The sequence below is a fragment of the Mesoplodon mirus genome (genome assembly GCF_964341445.2).
Source record: "Mesoplodon mirus genome assembly, chromosome: 11".
Taxonomy (NCBI): Eukaryota; Metazoa; Chordata; class Mammalia; order Artiodactyla; family Ziphiidae; genus Mesoplodon; species Mesoplodon mirus.
The window spans coordinates 69,548,203-69,569,654 of record NC_138987.1 but is presented as its reverse complement, the minus strand read 5'-3'; the positions used below and the strand labels follow the sequence as shown (position 1 = coordinate 69,569,654).

Below are 21,452 nucleotides of genomic sequence, written 5' to 3'. Positions count from 1 at the left end.
ACCCTGCAGAAAGTAGGCATAGAGGGAACTTTCCTCAACATAATAAAGACCATATATGACAAACCCACAGCCAGCATCGTCCTCAATGGTGAAAAACTGAAACCATTTCCACTAAGATCAGGAACTAGACAAGGTTGCCCACTTTCACCACTCTTATTCAACCTAGTTTTGGAAGTTTTAGCTACAGCAATCAGAGAAGAAAAGGAAATAAAAGGAATCCAAATTGGAAAAGATGAAGTAAAGCTGTCACTGTTTGCAGATGACATGATACTATACATAGAGAATCCTAAAGATGCTACCAGAAAACTACTAGAGTTAATCAATGAATTTGGTAAAGTTGCAGGATACAAAATTAATGCACAGAAATCTCTGGCATTCCTATATACTAATGATGAAAAATTTGAAAGTGAAATCAAGGAAACACTCCCATTTACCATTGCAACAAAAAGAATAAAATATCTAGGAATAAACCTACCTAAGGAGACAAAAGACCTGTATGCAGAAAATTATAAGACACTGATGAAAGAAATTAAAGATGATACAAATAGATGGAGAGATGTACCATGTTCTTGGATTGGAAGAATCAACATTGTGAAAATGACTCTACTACCCAAAGCAATCTACAGATTCAATGCAATCCCTATCAAACTACCACTGGCATTTTTCACAGAACTAGAACAAAAAATTTCACAATTTGTATGGAAACACAAAAGACCCCAAATAGCCAAAGCAATCTTGAGAACGAAAAATGGAGCTGGAGGAATCAGGCTCCCTGACTTCAGACTATACTACAAAGCTACAGTAATCAAGACAGTATGGTACTGGCACAAAAACAGAAAGATAGATCAATGGAACAGGATAGAAAGCCCAGAGCTAAACCCACGGACATATGGTCACCTTATCTTTGATAAAGGAGGCAGGAATGTACAGTGGAGAAAGGACAGTCTCTTCAATAAGTGGTGCTGGGAAAACTGGATAGGGACATGTAAAAGTATGAGATTAGATCACTCCCTAACACCATACACAAAAATAAGCTCAAAATGGATTAAAGACCTAAATGTAAGGCCAGACACTATCAAACTCTTAGAGGAAAACATAGGCAGAACACTCTATGACATAAATCACAGCAAGATCCTTTTTGACCCACCTCCTAGAGAAATGGAAATAAAGACAAAAATAAACACATGGGACCTAATGAAACTTAAAAGCTTTTGCACAGCAAAGGAAACCATAAACAAGACCAAAAGACAACCCTCAGAATGGGAGAAAATATTTGCCAATGAAGCAACTGACAAAGGATTAATCTCCAAAATTTATAAGCAGCTCATGCAGCTCAATAACAAAAAAACAAACAACCCAATCCAAAAATGGGCAGAAGACCTAAATAGACATTTCTCCACAGAAGATATACAGACTGCCAACAAACACATGAAAGGATGCTCAACATCTTTACTCATTAGAGAAATGCAAATCAAAACTACAATGAGATATCATCTCACACCAGTCAGAATGGCCATCACCAAAAAATCTAGAAACAATAAATGCTGGAGAGGGTGTGGAAAAAAGGGAACACTCTTGCACTGCTGGTGGGAATGTGAATTGGTACAGCCGCTATGGAGAACGGTATGGAGGTTCCTTAAAAAACTACAAATAGAACTACCATATGACCCAGCAATCCCACTACTGGGCATATACCCTGAAAAAACCATAATTCAAAAAGAGACATGTACCAAAATGTTCATAGCAGCCCTATTTACAATAGCCCGGAGATGGAAACAACCTAAGTGTCCATCATCGGATGAATGGATAAAGAAGATGTGGCACATATATACAATGGAATATTACTCAGCCATAAAAAGAAATGAAATTGAGCTATTTGTAATGAGGTGGATAGACCTAGAGTCTGTCATACAGAGTGAAGTAAGTCAGAAAGAGAAAGACAAATACTGTATGCTAACACATATATATGGAATTTAAGAAAAAAAAATGTCATGAAGAACATAGGGGTAAGACAGGAATAAAGACACAGACCTACTAGAGAATGGACTTGAGGATATGGGGAGGGGGAAGGGTAAGCTGTGACAAAGTGAAAGAGCGGCATGGACATATATACACTACCAAACGTGAGGTAGATAGCTAGTGGGAAGCAGCCGCATAGCACAGGGAGATCAGCTCGGTACTTTGTGACCGCCTGGAGGGGTGGGATAGGGAGGGTGGGAGGGAGACGCAAAAGGGAGGGGATATGGAAACATATGTATATGTATAACTGATTAAATTTGTTATAAAGCAAAAAAATAAAATAAAATTAAAAAAAAAAAAGAAAGGATGTTGGCTGGCTTTAGGGGTGGCAGTGGAGCATAGATAGGTAGGCTTGGGAAATATCTATCTATATATATATTTAAGTATAGTTGATTTACAATGTTGTGTTAATTTCTGCTGTACAGCAAAGTGACTCACTTATAGACACATATATATATACATATATATATTCTTTTCTATATTCTTTTCCATTATAGTTTATCACAGGATATTGAATATAGTTCCCTGTGCTGTATGGTAGGACCTTCTTGTTTATCCATCTTATATATAATAGTTTGCATCTGCTAATAGGTTTGGGATATATTTTGAAGGTATAGCTGATAAATTTGATATGGGTAGGCTAAAGGAGAGGAGTCAAGGATGACTGTGGTTCCTGGTTTGAACAACTAGAAGGATAATACTCTTTACTAAGATGGGAACTATGATGAGAGGTACAGGGTTGAGGGCTGTGCCTAGAGTTTCTGACCTTATTATCTTGGACATGCCTATTATGCATCTTAGTAGAGAGTTGGATACGGTTAAGTGAATCTGGAGCTTAGTGGGGGCATAGCATATGGGTGAGAGTATAAAAGCATTCTCCTGGGCTTCCCTGGTGGCGCAGTGGTTGACAGTCCGCCTGCCGATGCAGGGGACATGGGTTCGTGCCCCAGTCCGGGAAGATCCCACGTGCCTCGGAGCGGCTGGGCCCGTGAACCATGGCCGCTGAGCCTGCGCATCCGGAGCCTGTGCTCCGCAACGGGAGAGGCCACAACAGTGAGAGGCCCACATACAGCCAAAAAAAAAAAAAAAGCATTCTCCTTTTGTTTAATACCACAGTGCCAATTATAAATTGCACTAAGATACTTTCTGTGTTTATTTAGCCTTGTTTCTATCATCATCCAACAATGAAATACTTAAAAGGCACAATGTACTACCTACCTGTTTGGTATACTGTACCTCCATTTGGTAAAATCAGTGCAGAAAAAAATTAATTTAGGCATATGCTAGATATGCACACTTGCAAAACTAATTTGGTTATTTTGAAAGACTTAGCAGCAAACTCTACACTTCACATCATTCTTCTTGAGAAAAATGATCCAGTAGTTTATATTCTTTTTTCAGGTATATTTTATACAAAACAGAGATTCCAACCTTTCCTGATAAGATTTTACATTTTGTTTTCACCATGAAGCTAAATTTCCTGACATGAAATACTTAGTTAGAATCAGTGAAACTTAAATAGGTAGACCAGAATTTCTTTCCTTGGGTTGGCCTTTGAGCTACATGGATTATGAAATTATTCTCTTATAATCCGTAATTCCAGAAACATCCAATTCCAAAAACATCTACCAGAGGTTAAAAATAAATAACATAGAGAAAGGCAGAAATGGGTTTATTTTCAATGTCCAAAGAAAGTAAGGAGTGTGTGTTTTTTTTTTCTTAAGCCATAGTATCAAAAGCCTAATTGAGTTTTTCTAACAAGTAGCCATTACTGATCCTCAGACTGAAGAGAACCTTTCACATCCTGACCTCCTTAATTTCTGGAGGACCCGAATAGGATTCTCCTCATGGGTGCATTGTGTGTCAAGATGCACATTCTTGGATCAACAGGAACAATGATCAGTGTCAGTCACGATCTGGGACAATTTCCTTGACATTTCCTAGGTGGTCACTGGTCTATTTCTTAGGCTCCCCCAATGTGTATTTGGGCCAACTCAATGCCTGGGACCAGGTGCTCAAGTGGCTGCAGTCAGAAATGAAAGAAACCTCAGAACTTACCTAAGACTTCATCCATTCATTCCGTCTTTAAACACGTATTGAACATCTACTCTGGGCCCAGTGCTCTGCCGGAGACCAGAGGTCCAAACATCAGTAAGATATGGCTCTTGTTCTGTGTACCTCCCCGTCAAGAAAGAAAGATTTTTTAAAAGGGGCCTTTGTAATACAGCATGAACTGTACTAGATGAGTCTGCAGTGGTATCCTAGTCAGCATGCACTAATATGGCTGCATCAGGAGCCCCTCCCAAATCCAGTGGTTTCCAACAATAATCATTTCTATTCTCCCACTCACGGGTGTTCCCGGAGTGGGTTGCAATTGGGTTAACTAAGGCTGGGCCCAACCTGGCAGCTCTGCTTCAGACTGCTAAGCAGGTGGGCTTGGCTGCAGCGGTGGGCTTAGATCCGCTCCGTGTCTCTCATTCAGGTCTGTCTGCCGTTTAAGTGGCAATGTCTTACTGGCTGTGTTCCCTTGGAGCATCTCAGGGAGGTCAAGGCAGCAAGCCTAAATTTGTACTTTAATGCCTCCATTCACATCCCTGTCTTCTTCATGCACTGTTAGCCCAGTGGGACTGGACACGGTTTTATTTCCACTATACAACAGCTTTCCCACTCTTGGTGAGCAAGGTTATGCAAATCTAGTCTCTTCAGCCATCCTTCAGTCAAGTATTCATTCATCCATTTATTCACTCTTCATTGCATCTTTCATCTGCTCATCAGACATTGAGCATATAACATGTTCTCGCAACTGAGGATACAAAGGTGAAAAAATCACCACGACATTTAGGCAGTTTTCTCAAACTTTTTTGCACTAAGAGAATTTGAGACACAAATGCATTCCCCTTGCACATTTTTAACTTCACATCTAAAGTTTTTCATCATACTTTTCCTCATTTATATATTTGTGAAATAGATCATTTCTAGCACATTATACATTTTAGATAAATCTGTAAGATCATTCATTTGAATGTATACAGTGACATCAGAATTACTATAGCAATTTGTTATAATCATCTTTTAAAAGATACTGTACTGTTCAAGTAGAAGAACTCTTGAGAGGCAGCACAGCATGATAGTGAAGAGCAGAAACTCTAAACTGCCTGGTTTATTATTAGGAGGTTTATATCTATTAAATTATCTAAGTAATGTTTATATGATGTATGAATTTCATTTCACACTAGTAAATATGCCACCTCAGCTGTGCGGCAGAGAGCAAGTTATTTAACTATTCTGTATCTCCTTTCCTCACCTACAAATAAGGGTAAAGGACTGTGCCACCTTCATAAAATTGTCGGCAGGATTAAAGAATACGCGGAGTTCTTGGAGACAGGCTCAGCAATAGATATTTAAATTTGTTGTTGTTGTTATTATTATAAGGGTTAATTGACTGAAAACAGCCTTATAGGAAACACGTGCAAAGGCAGTTTTTCGTAAGTAAATGAAATATATACTTATAATTTTCCCTGAAATAAAACAATGGTAGCACATCAAATAATAAAAATATGCGTGCCATTTTACGTACCTCAAATTAGTAGTAATGACTACCATGCATTAACTGACTAGACTTTTGAGTCGAGGGATGTTGTGAGGAGGTAAAAGTTACATTAACGGAGGCAGAAGCAAAGAGCCGTCAGAGTGCAGAGGAAACGTCCTTTATTCTGCTCCAGGCGAGGGTCCGGGGTGCATCAAGAAGACATAGGTCTAAGGCTGGGCCTTGTAGGATTTCTAGAATCTTGTGCGAACGTTGGGTTTGAATGTCGGTGCGGATTAGAGAGGCTGAGAATGATGTCTGAAATCTTTTCTAACATCAATATTTTGTGAATCTAAATTCCTAAAAAATATTTAATTAGATTACCTATCTTTTGTTAACTAAGGTATCTTGGCATTGTTATCATATTAATGCAAAAAATAAGATTTATTGAGCATCTACTATCGATACTAGGAGCAATGAGTGCCTATCTCTGTGTGGATGTGTCTCCTTACCCACAGATAAGTATGCCTGAGGAGAGTATAGAAAACATTTACTTGTACACTGAAAGCATTTTACTTCAGGCTCTGATGTGCCCTGTTTGGACCATGAGCTATTGTTTTGCTGTTTGTTTTTTTTTTAACAGTGAAAACAAGTGTTTTCCTTACTGAGATAAATGTACGAACTGGAGTGTTGGTTGAGCTGCTGCAGGGCTTTGGTGACTTTATCTAGAATAACTTAATTCTCGTATACCAACAGACGGTATTTTCCTTCTAGTAAACCTAAGCTTAGTTACTGGCAGAATAATAATTTAAATGCCTTGCATTTGGTGTGAAGAATTTATTTTTAATCTGAAGCATTCATTTTGGAACTTAGTTTCTCTTAAATTTTACACAAATTTATGAAGATCAAGAAGACAGGAAGGATTAGTATTATACCACTCATATTTCTTAGGATATTACCTGTCTTTGAATATCAACTGCGGAAATAGCTAAGTGTTAAAATTAGTCTTCACACTTCAAAGTATCTTAAACAAGGAGAACAAAGGCGGGGCAGGGGTTAGGTACTACACACATAGGAAGAAAAATCCCAGGGGTAGGGCAGCGTTTGCTTGGTTAATTTATAATTTAGCTCCGTGGTTGTCAGAAGGAACAACCCATTGTTCCTTCCAAAAACCTGTTGGAAACTTAGAGGGACATTTTGGATTGTCACAATGCTGGGTAAGGTTGGAGGGAAGGGGGGTGGGTAACCAGCATTTTGTGGATGGAGGCTTGGGGAGCTAGAAGCACTGAAATGAGGGAGAAACTCTTACAAACCATCCTGCATCTTTATAACATTCAAATATCTATATGAATACATATTCCTGTAAGTGAAAGCTTATTTATAATTATTTGAGCCTAGAAACTAATACTGTTATATGCAGAGGCATACGTACTGTTATACAGAGAGGCATAAATCTATTTTTTAAACAGACTTTACTTTTTAGAGCAGTTTTTGGTTCACAGCAAAATTGAGCAGAAGGTACAGAGAGTTCCCATCTACCCTCCTACCCTCCTCGCACGCATAGAATCCCCTCTTAGCAGTGTCCCCCACCAGAGTGCTCCGTGTGTTACAATCCATGAGCCTACGCTGACACATCACTGTCACCCAGAGCCCATTAGGGTTCCTTCTTGTTGTTGTCCGTGCTCTGAGTTTGGACACATGCATAATAACATGTCCCTAGTATTGTAGTACCGTACAGAGTACTTTCACTGCACTGAAAACCCTATGTGCTCTGCCTAGTCATCCCTCCCTCCCTCCCGCTGACTTCTAGCAACCACTGATCTTTTTACTGTCTCCAGAGTTTTGCCTTTTCCAGTATGTCCTATGATTGGAATCATACGGAATGTAGCCTTTTCACATTGACTTCTTTCACTTAGTAATATGCACTTAAAGTTCCCTTATGTCTCATCCTGGCTTGATGGCTCATTTTTCTTTGGTGCTGAATAATATCCCATTATCTGATGTATCAGAGCTTATTTATTCACTCACCTATGGAAGGACATCTGGGTTGCTTCCAAGTTTTGGCAATTCTGAATAAAGCTGCCATAAACATCCGAGTGCAGATTTTTGTGTAGACATAAGGTTTAAACTCTTTTGGGTAAATACCAAGGAGTGTGATTGATGAATTGTATGGTAAGAGTATGTTTAGTTTTGTAAGAAACTGCCAAACTGTCATCCAAAATGGCTGTACCATTTTGCATTCCCACCAGCAGTGACTGAGAGTTCCTGTTGTTCCACATCCTCGTAGGCATTTGGTGTTGTCAGTGTTCCAGATTTTGGCCATTCTAATAGGTGTAATGGGTATCTCATTATTGCTTTCATTTGCATTTCCTTGATGCCGTATGATGTGGAACATTTTTTCATCTGCTTATTTGTTGTCTGTAAATCTTGCTGAGGTGTCTGTTAAAGTCATAGCCCCATTTTCCAATTGGGCAGTTTGTTTTCTTCTTGTTGAGTTTTAAGGGTTCTTTGTATATTTTGGATAATAGTCACTTATGCGATGTGTCTTTTGCAAATAGTTTCTCCCAGTCTGTGATTTGTCTTTTCACTCTTTTGACGTGAGATATTTTTCAGTTTTAATATATGGTGAACATACTAATTTTTACTGTGCTATCTGTGACTCTACCCTTTTAGTTTCTGTAAATTGTATGGAATGGCTTTTGATCATCTCTCAAATTTGAAATTGTTTATTAGAAGTAGGTGCAAGGATCCAGCTTCATCTTCTGGTGTGATAAGTGTCCTCAGATCACTAATTTAAACATCTATTGTTAAACATATACCTAAATATAGATTATTATTAAGACATTTTATGTTGAAATTATGTATGTATGGGTTGCATGATCTATAAATTTCATTTAGACTAATAATAGGGCATATTACAAATCTTTGCTGCAGTAAAGTGGTGTTGGGTCTGACAGGGTCATTTCCAGAGCGTTTTCCCTGCCTGCTCTGCCATCTTCAGTATGTCTGGGTGTCTCCCCTCAGGTCACAGGGAGTCGGCTGCAGTTTTTGGCATCACATGTAAACACCATGGCATCTAAAAGGGCCAGATTGATTTAATGTCTCAAAGGTTTCTCTAATAGATTGGATGTTCCATACTACTACTCAGAAAATACTCTAACCACTACTCAATCTAAATAAACACAGAAGGGCCCTACTAATCAAGAGATCTAGGGAAGATCATAAATCGAAGATTTAATCTCAATAGTTGATCTATTCCTCTTTTCCTAAAAGACAATAGAGAATCTAATTCAGAAGAGTATGGAAACCATGAAAATGCTATTCAGGCAGTTACCTACTTCCCAGAAAGAAAAGATTTAGCTTTTTAAAAAAGAAAAATTTGCTGGCATGTATTTGCTATTCTTGGTTGAAGCACATTTTGTTGACTAATTCAACCTGCTTTATAGTCCCATTTTCCCATATGAGCAAATTTTTTTCTAAGAAAGTTAATTTTATAGTTTAGTGAACATTTAGTTCAACTGAAACCAATTTGTCATAATAATCTTCTTTCTTTACATGAAAATATAAGGGAGCTGAAATTTCTCTTAAAGAAATTTAGTGTTTTGGAATTGGCAGGATGATACCTCAACCAAGGTTCACAATCATAAAAGCCTACAGGGGCCAGGTGGTAACTGGATGAGAGAATTGGGCCCAGGGGAGGGGACTGTGGCTAAGTGGAAAGCACATGTTTATTTATGGTTGGCAGCCACCACTCAGTTCTAATCCATAGTTGCCATGTTGGAACTTGACCCAGAGTTGCCAGATCTTTGACTTCGCAAGGAAAAAAATGCTAATGTATGACTTATTTGTGAAATTCCTGACTTTTAGATATTGGCCCAGTTAAAAAAAAAAAAAACTCTAACGTGAGCCAAACGAAACACAATTGTGGGAGTTACCTGTTCTGTGAACTGCCATTTGCAGCCTCTAAACCATCCCATCTGTTTAGACCGTAGGGTACAGTCACTGGGGAATAGCACCACTTAACCAGTGTTTACGTTATGGAGTGAAAGGGTGACTCTACAGAAACCATAGTGTACTTAACTTGAATGGACTTGAACTTCACTCCACTAATTTATCAACTCTTGTAGCATATTAGTTAATTATTGCAGTGCCTCAGTTATTATAGACTTTAGGTTGCTAAATATGGAGTATTCAGGATAGAACGTGGGAAAAATTCTGGGCCCAGAGTTATGGGCCCAGGATGATGGGTTAAAGAATCCTGTCCTCGTGCACACCCCTCAGACAGGGTAGCAAGTGTCTTGCCTTTTGTCTTTTGGATTGTGACACATACACAATTCTCCTTTCCCCTCGCATTGTACACTGCCACCTTTCTTCATTCGCTGTGACCCAGGTAGACTCCTCTAAATACCCAATTCCCTATTCCTGCTTCCCAAGCATCTATGATTGTTTCAATAGGGTTGTCACCTCCTCTCCCATACCTCTCCAAATATATGGCTGAACTCAAAACTTTTCCCTAGCACCACCAAATCTCATCTTGTATAATAATCATGTCATGGGCTTCCCTGGTGGCGCAGTGGTTGAGAGTCTGCCTGCCGATGCAGGGGACATGGGTTCGTGCCCTGGTCTGGGAGGATCCCACGTGCCGCGGAGCGGCTGGGCCCGTGAGCCATGGCTGCAGAGCCTGTGCGTTTGGAGCCTGTGCTCCACAGCGGGAGAGGCCACAGCAGTGAGAGGCCCACATACTGCAGAAAAAGAAAAAAAAAATTGTCATTATAATGACATACCAAAATGTTAACCTTTTGAATAAAATCCTATGAAACTAGGAAAATAACAGAAAGGTGCTTAAGCATAATTTCTGTGTATTTATGAGAACAGTTTCATATGTAGATACTTTTACTTTGCATTGTTTCTTGTTAAAAAATAGTTGCTTATCACTGCTTGGGAAACTCTCAGCCTCTTTAAATACTAAAATTAAAAATCAATAAACTGTTATGAAATGTTTTAAGGTTGTTCTCTAGGAAAAGGATCTTCTGTTTAAAGCATCATCTGATCTGTAATGTCAGTCCTTTCAGGTTGAACTGGGAGCTAATAACTATAAAACTTAAATAATGTGGACTCCACAAATTTAGGAGTTATAATAAGTCAGGGATAGTTGGGTAAAATTTGTTGCCTGCATAATCTCTGGGGGACAAGTGTATTTGACAGATTAATCATGTGACCCAGGATATATGTTTAGCCCAATTGAAAATGAAAGTCTGCTACTATTTTCAAACTCCATTTCAATAGCAAACGACGTACATAGAAAAAATTGAATCACTGAATGCAAATAATACATAATCTCTGAATTTGTATGAAAAAATACCTGGCACTAGGTAATACTTGGCAGTGTTACCTTCATGATCTTGGATAAACCAGTAAAGCACCTTTGAACCTTCTTTCCTCATCCATAGGGATATCACCTCATTATAAAGGTTGTTGGGATTAAATGATATAAAAGGTTATGTATTATTATTATCATTTATTTAGTGACTTATTCAAGATCCAGACGCCAGATGTTCACATTTTTAGTTCACTGTTTTTAAACTGTTCTAGTTTATTTTTTTGAGAATAATAAATGATTTGAAACCTACAGACAAGTGATTTTTTTGTTTAAAGATGTTCGTAAAACATTTTATAGTATCTTTTTGTCAGCATCACTAAGTTTGTGTTTCTCTTCATGGGCTCGCTCATAAGGCATAAAGAAGGGAAATCTCTAGGAATAGGGGAAATTCATGTAATCACTGAGCATAACTGTAAATCTAACTTTACACATTTCAGAGATGAAATGTTCTTGATTGATGAACTTTTACCTCTTTGAGTAAATGTCTCCCTACTCCATCCTTAGCAGTTAATATCTGAAGATAGAGAACTGTCAAAATCTAGAGGAGAGACAGATTGCCTGTGAATCTAAGAACAGATAAGGCAAAGTACAATCACTTCCCTCTGGGATGTTCCTACAAACTTGATATTGCATAGATATTGAACGACCTTTATACAGTAAGAAGCTTTTTTAAAAATTACATTTCTGGGAATATGGAGCTTCTGCAGAATATTATGAGTTTAGTAGGTAATATGCTAACATGTTTGATTCATTATATTGTAAACAAATCGAATTTTTCCTGGTGTTAAAAATTTGCATTCATTGGAAGATCTGAAAAAGAAACTGGAGAGAAAAAGATTATCCATGATTAACGCTGACCTGTCTAGACTTTAGTGTACCTCTTTCGTCTAGTCTGAAGTGTTTCTGATTGTCATACTTAAAAAAAAAAAAAAAAGGTTGTGATTATAGAGACAAAGGACGAACTGGGTGTGAGCATTTTTCAAAACTTCTCTCCCTCCTTACATCCTCATCAAGAACTAAATTTTATTTACTATTTAGCCCATTTGTTTTCATATTTTTAAAAAAAGTATAACAACTCAGCTAGATTTATATTTGAGTTCAGTGTAAGCAGAAATTGGATTTTTTTTATATTTCTTTCCCCCAAACCATGCAGTTTCCTTTATTTGCTGATTATGGTATGCTGTTACTAAGTCTATGAGAAACCTCTCTGTGAAGTGCATTTTAATATTTAGATCAAACAGCAATTGGAATACATTAATGCCCAGTGGGTAAATGTGTCATTTGAAAGCAGCTGCTGAGCCTTCTCCCTGCTGCTCCAATTAACACATACTGCACACTTTTGTCAGCAAGAGGCAGTGCATATGGATGAAACCACTTTGCAGCTCATTAATATGATATGCAGGAGTGAGCAAAGGATTAATCAATCTGCCCATTGCAAACAATACCTTGCCAAGACCTTTCCCAAGTACATGCTTTGCCCTAAAGGGTGCTAGGCTCTAGGGGGTGGGATTAGCAGGTAAGAAAACGTCCCTTGGGTCTCTAGCTTTGGTTCAGTCCATTGACTAACAAGTTTCCCCGCCCCTCACTTCTCCTTCATCCCCCGCCCCTGATGATGGAGACATTGGATAGTGAAATTCTAGTGCTGGGACTCCTCGCGTCTCAGCGGAATCTCTCGTTGAACTTTTTTTTTGTTTTGCTTCAAAGCTATTTGAAGTACAAAGCTTTGCTGTTGATTTTTTCTCTTAGTCTTTCATTATCATTTCACTTTCTCTCTTCCTTTTTTAAAAAAATTCTTTCTAAATTTTACACTTGACATTTTACTGAGCAAAGTAAGAAATCTTGTAAACCCAATCGTTGTTATTTTTTCCTCTCCCCTGGCTAAAATCTCTGCGTTAGTGGTAGCACGGAGGCAGATGGAAGGGTAGCGCGTCCCCCAGCCCAAGGTTTCATTCATGCTCCGTTGGCTCCCCAGGCAGCTGGGCTGGTGCTCCACTCTGGTGCTGGCTGAGCCAGGCTGTGCGGTGAGCGAGAGATGGACCGCTTCCTGGGTTTTGTCAAGCAGATAAGAAGATCTAGGAGAAGAAAGGGGAAGAAGTACCGACCAGAAGAGGATTACCACGAGGGCTATGAGGATGTCTATTATTACGCCTCAGAGCATTTTCGAAGTAAGCGCTACCCTCCACCTCCTGTTCCTTCTCGCATGCTGGGGCTAACAATAAACCTTGTGTGGAGCTTTAATCTTAAATGCAAAAGGTTTTCCAGATGGTGTTCTCTGGGAGCTGTCTGTAAGTACTGAAGTGCTACATTTTGCTTGATTTGTTGCAAGAATAGCTATCAGATAGCATCTAGACAGTATAAACTGTCCAGATCTATACACATGGTTAATATTTTCAGTGCAATTAATTGATTATGTTAGCATTTTAATGAGCCACTCAAAAAAGTATCTTGCAAGCCCATGTAGTAGGTGGTTAGAATACGTTCGGTTTTAATTGTTGCTCTTAGATAACTGTTTTTTCTTTTTGATTAGGAGAGTAGTTTATTTGGAAGAAATAATTGTTCAAGTTGATGCTGATAATTATTGTTCCTTATGCAGACTTCTAGACAGTTATCTATGATAAATCCGAGGTGTTGTTTGTACAAGGAAGTTCAAATGCTTTTCTCTGATGCATGTTCATAATTTTATTACTAAGTTAAGGGAACTCTTATTTGCTGTCAACTAGAAGCAGTGATACCTTAAGAAAAAAAGAATATATTATATTAAGATATTTGTAAATGAGCTTCTGAATAGCAGAGAACTAGAATTTCTCTTGTGCTTATCATTGCTTTAAGTTCCTGGTGAAGTTTAGACTTGTCCTAATAGATTTAAAATGCCTAGAAACACCTAAGGGTTCAGAGAGAAAGCAGATACATAGTTTATGAGGTGTCCTAAATGGGGGATACTGGCAGCTATGCATGCTCTACACTTACAAAATTCAAATTTATTTTTATCTTCTTGAATAAGGATCTTTATAAACTTATATTTCAGTTCTAATATATCCTGGCCTTTTGATGTTTAACCATGAATATATACCAGTTACAACTTGTGAGTGTTGACTGATAAATAATTTAGATTCCATTTCCATGGTATTGGAATCCATGAGAATTAGTTCTAAATGCCAGAAATTCTGTTGTGATTGATGAAAGTTGAGGGTTGAAAATTCATGTGGTGGCAATAACACAATAATGAAAAATTATAATTCTTTGACATTTGCTTGAATAATATGGCTGTGTTGCTTTTACAGAGTAATTCCTGAGTTTTAGAGATGTTTCTTTTCATCATGCTTTTACATGAATAATCTGTTCTAGTGTAGTGACGATCTATGTTTCCTGAACTTAGTTTCCATTGAATTTAACTAAGATTTGTGTCACATCAAAAAATACTGTCAGTTTGCATGCATAATTCTGAAAACTCGGAGACTGAAAAGAAAAACGGAGCTTAGGAACTTTTAGTTACTTTGGTATTGGAAATTGTACATATTTCTTACAACCAATATATACTGAGTCAAATTCACACCTTCTTGGGTTTGTATTGTGATGTGTTTGTGCAAATAGAATCAAACAATCTCAAATTCCTGCATCCTACTAGTTTTGGTAAGAATTTAAAAACAACAAAAGTACTTTATAAGTTTACAAAATGCGCCCACAAGGAGAAATATTTATGGAGATATCTAAGAAGTAGCCCTAAACTAGAGTTAGGAGAATTAGATATCAAAGACAGTAGTCTTCACACATTAAATGCAGTAACTTAAAGAGAATCATGTTTTATCTGATTTGTCAAGGTCATGCTAAGGATAAGATGCTGAACATCAAAAGTCATTTGCTTTAGATGCAGGATGGACATGTTTTCCCCTATGATTTATCAGAAAGTACCCGTTATGTAACATATAACTTTTGGAGTTAGATGCATATCAAATCTCCAACTTCAGACTGCTACATAATAAACAGAAGGTGTCACAATGGGCTCTGACACTTGGGATTTGACATTTCATCAAATGTCAAATTGCCAGGGCTTTTAAAGAAGCCATGTCATACAACATAATGACCTCTCAGTGCATCTTTTGGCTTCCGTTTCAGGTCCTGTCTGAATGGGGTAGGAGAGACATCCCCTTATACTTTACAGGTGTAAAATAGCTGTATTTTACAGCTGTAAAATAGTAAGGCTGATACTCATCCTTAAGATCAATTCTCAAAGAGTTAATTAACATGGTTGAATTTAATTACATCTACAGCGTATCTATTCTAATTAGTCTTTGGCATAATTTGAAAGTTTTATGCCCTGCATTTCCCTAGATGGCTTAGAAAAATTATTTACATTGAGACTCAAATCTTGGTGAAATTTACTGATGACGTTCACATCTTAGTTAATGGTACTATTGATAAACCAGAAGTGTCATTATTATTTTTCTCCCTGTGGTGTTTCTTTCTTGAAAGAAACTTACCTCTCTGTTTTGTCAATTTATCCGATGGTTTAGATTACCACAAGGACGTTATACGTATAATAATGAATGACTGAGCCCAGAAAGACCTTCCCAGAAAGGTCCCCAATAAGTCTGCCCTTCCTTTAGTACATTCTCAAGTGTTTGCTGATATTTAACTTTATCCTAGATAATGTCTCTTCTATCGTAAGGGTTCTGGTTTCAAATTTTATCATCATTTCCTTCATCTGAAATACAACGCAGCTTATAATTTCATGAAATGCCAAAACCTGAATTACAATATCAGTAGGGTCTGATAGTATGAAAGAGAAGTTATCCTAAAAATGGATAATTTTTCTGTAACTCCATCAAAACTGACTTTTAGCAGTGATCATGGTGATAGACTGATTTTAAATCTTCCCTGATTTTATGTTGACTTAATGAATGTCACTGTGCATGGGATGACTGTCTTTGGTTTTTTAAAATCTGCTTTCATCATTCATCTATCCTTTCATAATTCTAAAGTTAGAGTTTAAATAAACTAAACAATTGTTTTGGGAAAATCACCACACTTTTCTGGGGTTTTGTTTCCTAAAATGTGACAGGAGGGATATTTGTTTCTTAAGATTTTTCAAGTTCTAAGACTCTATGATTTTAAACTTTGTTTTACTTTCTAAAGCAATTCAGGTAAAGGTATTGGCTGAAGGATTTTAACCGGGATTTAAACTAAAAAATTCACCTGTGTTATGGGGAATTGGTTTTTCTGGCAGGAATCATCGGTAGGACGATTCCTGTTGCTTTAAGTTAGTAATCTATCATTGAATATGCAGGAGTTTTAGAGAATCTTTATAAACCTATGAAATTCTGAGCATGTTGTTAAGTCCTAGACCTCATCTTTTATGTAATCTTATCTGCCCCAAACCACCATTTACTCTGAAATTCTCATATGGATGATTCATTTGGTATTTTTATTTAAGAAAACCTGGCACTGATTACAGAACTGATTTATAAACCTTACTGCAACAAAAAGCTAAAAAAAAGGATACTGAAATTCAGTTTTATGGTATTTGTTGCTTTTATTTGTTGTTCCCTAAATACTGGGTTATAACAATGCCTTTTTAAAGACTGGCAGATCATATTTTGATTAGTCTGTTCATAAAAAATTAAATCCTCTGATCCTGTTTTTAATGTATATTTTTATTTAATCACATAGGATAATATTCAAGTTCTAAGACAGATAATGTGCATTTTATAAGTATTCTCTTAGCTCTGTTCGTATTCATGATAGAAATCCTGACCTGCCTGAGTCCAGGCAGGGTATGGTTATTGAATGACTTGAAAAGGAGGAATTTGTTTATCTCTTACTAATGTGAAAGTATGTGAGCCACTTTCACTTATGGCCCTGGCGCCTTTTTGCACATGTGTAATGGCTTTGAATTAGGCATGGAGTTCCTCCGAGGTAGCCACTCTTTTCTGCTTTCATCCTGACTCACCTGGGCAGGTGTGAGCTGTGTGGTGAAGCTACTCAGGGCAGTCCTCAGCGACCCATTCACCTTTCCCACTGAGGTCCTTTCAGGAAAACCAGAGAAAGAGGGGGAACAGGAATACGTACCAGGAACAGGTCTTTTGAAAATAGGTCATTTGTATTTACAAATCTTTTTTTGTTCTTTTGTTGTTGTTCTTTGCCTATTCTAATAGGTATTGAGCAACAATTGTGATGTGTGTGCATACAATCATTGTTAGCTAAGTTACTTTATTAAACAATGTCTGCATCTAAAGTCCCCAGTTAGCCAATTCAGGCTTTAAGTTGCCTGAGATGTTCAAAATGCATTTTAAGAGGGCTGCTCACTTTCTTTTATTTCATTGAAAGATGTCCTACACTGTTCTTAGAGGAAAAACAGTTTTGGTAGTGGGTGTTTGTAGTTTGAGAATTTTTAGGAATTGCTGTGGGTAATTAGTTCAAGTAATTTTTTCTCACTAGTTTCCTTTACAAGTTTGTTTGTTTGTAAATTCATGTAACCACATCCTCTCTGCTTACTGGAATTGACATCAAATTCGGATTCTGTCTCTTGATAAGCATGCCATAAGGATAGAGTGAGAACTTTCACCTACACTTTGGAAAGATGGCTGGTCCCTGCTCCTCTGTGTGCAAAAGCTGAACACAGCAATCACAGGGTGGGGGAGTGAGGGAGAGGAAGGGAGGAAGGGAAGAAGAGAGGGCAGCACATTTCATAGGTCATCCTTACCTATCTGAGGTTTGCAAGCGTAAAAGCCATTTATTTCTATGTTAAAAACAGTGATCATCGAAGTGGCAGGTCTTGGATGTGAGATACTGAATGATTCAAACCTTAGCTGTACTTAGTTTGATTCACAAAATCCCAAATGAGAAACATCGGTTATATAGAAATGGGCAAACTTGCTTGTTTTATGACCACACTGCTTGTTTTTCTTTCCTAAGAATTGCTTTCCATCTCTAGTATAATGGTTTGGTTGAAAATTGATTGACTACCATGTTACATTTGCCTGGGGTGTTTTGTGTCATCAACTTCATTATTTCAAACTGTATTTTTTTCCCACATGGAATAGTGTAAAGGAATATTAAAGTTGAAAGGGACCTTAGAATCCGTTTGTCCAATCTGAATCTTTTTTTTAGATGAATAAAGCAGGATACAAACAAGGTAAGTGGCTTATGCAAGTCCCCACTGATCCTCAAGGCAGACCTGATAGAGTCTGGTCCTCCACCCTTTATTCTACACTCATCTTTTAGTTCTCCGATGACTCTTCCAATATTTAAGGGCTTGGATCCATCTACAAATGAATTAGAATTTTAATTTCCCTTCTTGGTGGCTTTATTCTTTTGAGCAGTGGGTCATCTTATCTTAAACTAAACTCTTGAACAAAAACTAACTCCTAATATAATATTGAAGGTGAAATTAACTTGGTGTCTTATTTATAGATGATGCTAGTAACAGTGACTGTCACTGACTCAAAAACCAGCCAACAATATTTTTTGTATCACCTCCCATTTGCTCTGTGGTTTGTGCATATACAGCCACTTCTGCCAATGAATATCCCTTCAGGAGGCTGAAAGTGGCATAAGTCTATCAGGAATATTAGAATTAGGAGGATCCTTGGAGTTCAGTTAGGGAGCCCTGCTATTTCATATAGGAAGTTCTTTCTCAGCATCCCTGCTCTATGGACCTCCAGCTTTTATTTATATCCTTCCCGTATGAACACATTCATTTCCAGACCAGGCAAGTCATTGAATAAGCCTAAGTCTCTTTTAAACAAGCTCTAAGCTTTATGTTAAGTTGTTTGTGTATTCCAACAAATACAGTAATATGCTCAAAATTTTATCTTGACCCAGATAAACATAGACTCTTATATTTAATGTGCAATAAGATTTCACGCCTCCCCTCTCTTCACATTATTCTTTTGCCGACGTAACATATGGTATGTGGAGGTGAGTAATGCCTTCAATGCTATTTTTGTTTTAACTATACAAACCCAGAAGAGCTCTGCATTGGGCCCACATCCATTTGGTAATTTTTCTTTTTAAAATTTCTTAAAGGTCACCAAATCTCCCATTTATTTAATGAGAAATACATACTGTGCTTTGTGTTTGCATGATGTAGTGGACATCTATTTGTTTGCCTTGAAAATCTTTTTCCCCCCTGGGAGGAACAATTCTCATATTTAAAATATTCCTGTTTCTATTCCAATTTGGTCATTATTGATTAATCAAAACCGACATAATTAAATTATACCATTGCCTTGGCTATGGTGATTGGTCTGGCAATAGACACATAAACCAAGCTGGGTCAATGAGAGCGCTCCTCTGGGAGCTTGCAAATTCAACTCAGTGCCCTTTATCACATGGAAAAAAACAGTCTGGAATAGGAGAGAATCAAGTCAATATGTAAAAGAGATGAGAATAAAAGATCAAGAGACCTGTCACAGTTTTTGGTTTTTTTTTTTTTTAAAGATTAGCGTTTTTTTTTGTTTTTTTTTTTAAATATTTTATTGATGGATTGATTGATGCCGGGTCTTAGTTGCGGCAGGCAGGCTCCTTAGTTGCAGACTGTGGGATCTTCATTGTGGCATGTGGGATCTTTTTAGTTGTGGCATGCATACTCTTAGCTGCAGCATGTGGGATGTAGTTCCCTGACCAAGGATCAAACCCGGGCCCTCTGCATTGGGAGTGCGGAGTCTTAACCTCTGTGCCACCGGGGAAGTCCCCCTCTCACAGCTTTGTAGTCACCAGTCCAGACCTTGGGGTCTCTAGGGCTGCCCACATTGAATGTCACATAGCTAGAAAGGACCAGAACCAAAACTGGAACTCAGATCAGCTATTTTCTAGTTTGATCGTGTGGGTAGTTTTTTAAATTTGGAAAATATTATTGTTTGGTATTCTCATCGGTAGAGATAAGTGCCAGAGGTAGAAACTAGATTCTTTCAATTAAACTTCCTACCCTCCAAAAAAGTAATTTTCTTAATGGGATTAAGGTACTCTGTGACTTTAGAGGAATCATGTAGATCTCTATGCTTCTTCAGTTTCTTATTTGTAAAGTGTGGGTACTCCATCCCAGTGCAGAGGACCAGAGACCCTCAGAGAGGATCCACTGGCAGGTCTAGATACAGTATTTTAGAGCTGTGTCTCTCAGGGCATCACACAGCCAAAGCAGCTGGAGGAGGGAGATGGCCAGAAGACAGATTTGAGCAGAAGACATGATTTCACCTAGCAACATAACTGCTGTGCATTTAACATTCTCTGCCCTCACTTTCTGTTCAGAGTTAAATCTTGTTTGAGAGGGGGCCACACAACTTCCCTATTCACATCTCACTGGAGTTCTGCCACCAGTATCTATAGATGCATAAAAGAGGGTTTGGATACACACAATTCTTTCTCATCAGTATATGCCCTAAAACTAGGTGCTGTAGAATACCAAGTACAGGACAGTGAGTCCCCCGAAAGGACATGCGTGTGTGTGTACGCCTGCGTGCGTGTGTGCATGTGCATGTGTGTGTGCATGAGAGAGAGAGAGAGCGCACAACCCCCAACTCACACACGGGACTTATATAGATACTTGTGAGGTCAAAAACAACACCCTTTCTTAACCCTAAGGCAATATCTATTTCTCCGGGCAGGCTGTGTCCTGCTGGTTAAGGATGTGGGACCTGGGTGAGACTACCTGAGTTGGAATCATTGATAAGTGAACTTGGCAAGTAAATCTGTTTGTGCCTCAGTTTCCTCATCTATGAAATTGGGTCAATAACTACCCATCTCTTAGTGTGGGTTACTGTGAATTGAATGACATAATACAGCACTAAGTGCTTGACACATAGTGAGCACTTAGTAAATGTTAATAGAAGAAAGCCTTATTCATAAAGGTATTAAGTAAAGCACAATGGATAGTTATGAATGGCAGGCTAAGGAGCTTACATTCATTGTGCAGGCACTGGGGCACTATTGTAGGTTTTCAAGTAGAGGTAGAGCCAGCAAAGAGCTGTACTTTAGGGAGATTAGTATGGTATTAGTGTATAAAAGGGATTAGAGGTAGAGATATAAATAAAAGGGCAGATACGGCAGTTGTGGGATAACATAGGTATGAACAGAAAAAAATATATTCGACACACTGAGTTTGTGTTGCCAGGAAGATGTCCAAGGAGAGCTGTAAGGAGGCAGCTTGAAATATGGAAGTTGGAATTGTGGAAAGGGGGTAGGATTCAAGAGATTTGGAAGATGTGTATATAGATTTGATGGATGAATCATGGGACTAGACGACCTTGGTAAGAAAGAGCGGTCTTTTGACTCTGTCTTATGCTGACTATTCTTGGGACCAAATGAGGAAAACTGATTAAACATACAATTCTGATGATGTAAGAGAGAGTGTCAACAGATAGAGGAATCAATGCTGTGGCTACCTTCATAAGGGAATTCGTAATGAGTACTGAATGGGTTGCCCATTTGATTAATTTCTTGTAATACTGATATAAAAGATTAATTGCAAGTTGATTATGCAAAGGGAAATGCAACTCAAAATAGGTGTTAGGATTCAAAAGTTGGATTTTT

General features: G+C 38.0%; 1 protein-coding gene across 7 annotated transcripts in view; it reads left to right on the top strand.

The window, feature by feature from the left end:
- The window catches only part of GRIP1 (glutamate receptor interacting protein 1), a gene marked incomplete at its 5' end in the record, with an annotated part of 699,088 nt that overhangs the window by 258,778 nt on the left and 418,858 nt on the right, over nt 1-21,452 (top strand). For 3 of the 7 annotated variants that reach the window (XM_082635793.1, XM_082635792.1, XM_082635787.1), the window contains one exon: nt 12,958-13,090. The exons of the other annotated variants lie outside the window; for them this stretch is intronic. In XM_082635793.1, coding sequence (XP_082491919.1) covers nt 12,958-13,090 — 133 coding nt within the window. Of the gene's footprint in view, nt 1-12,957; nt 13,091-21,452 lie in introns of those variants that run through there. 7 annotated transcript variants of the gene reach the window in all.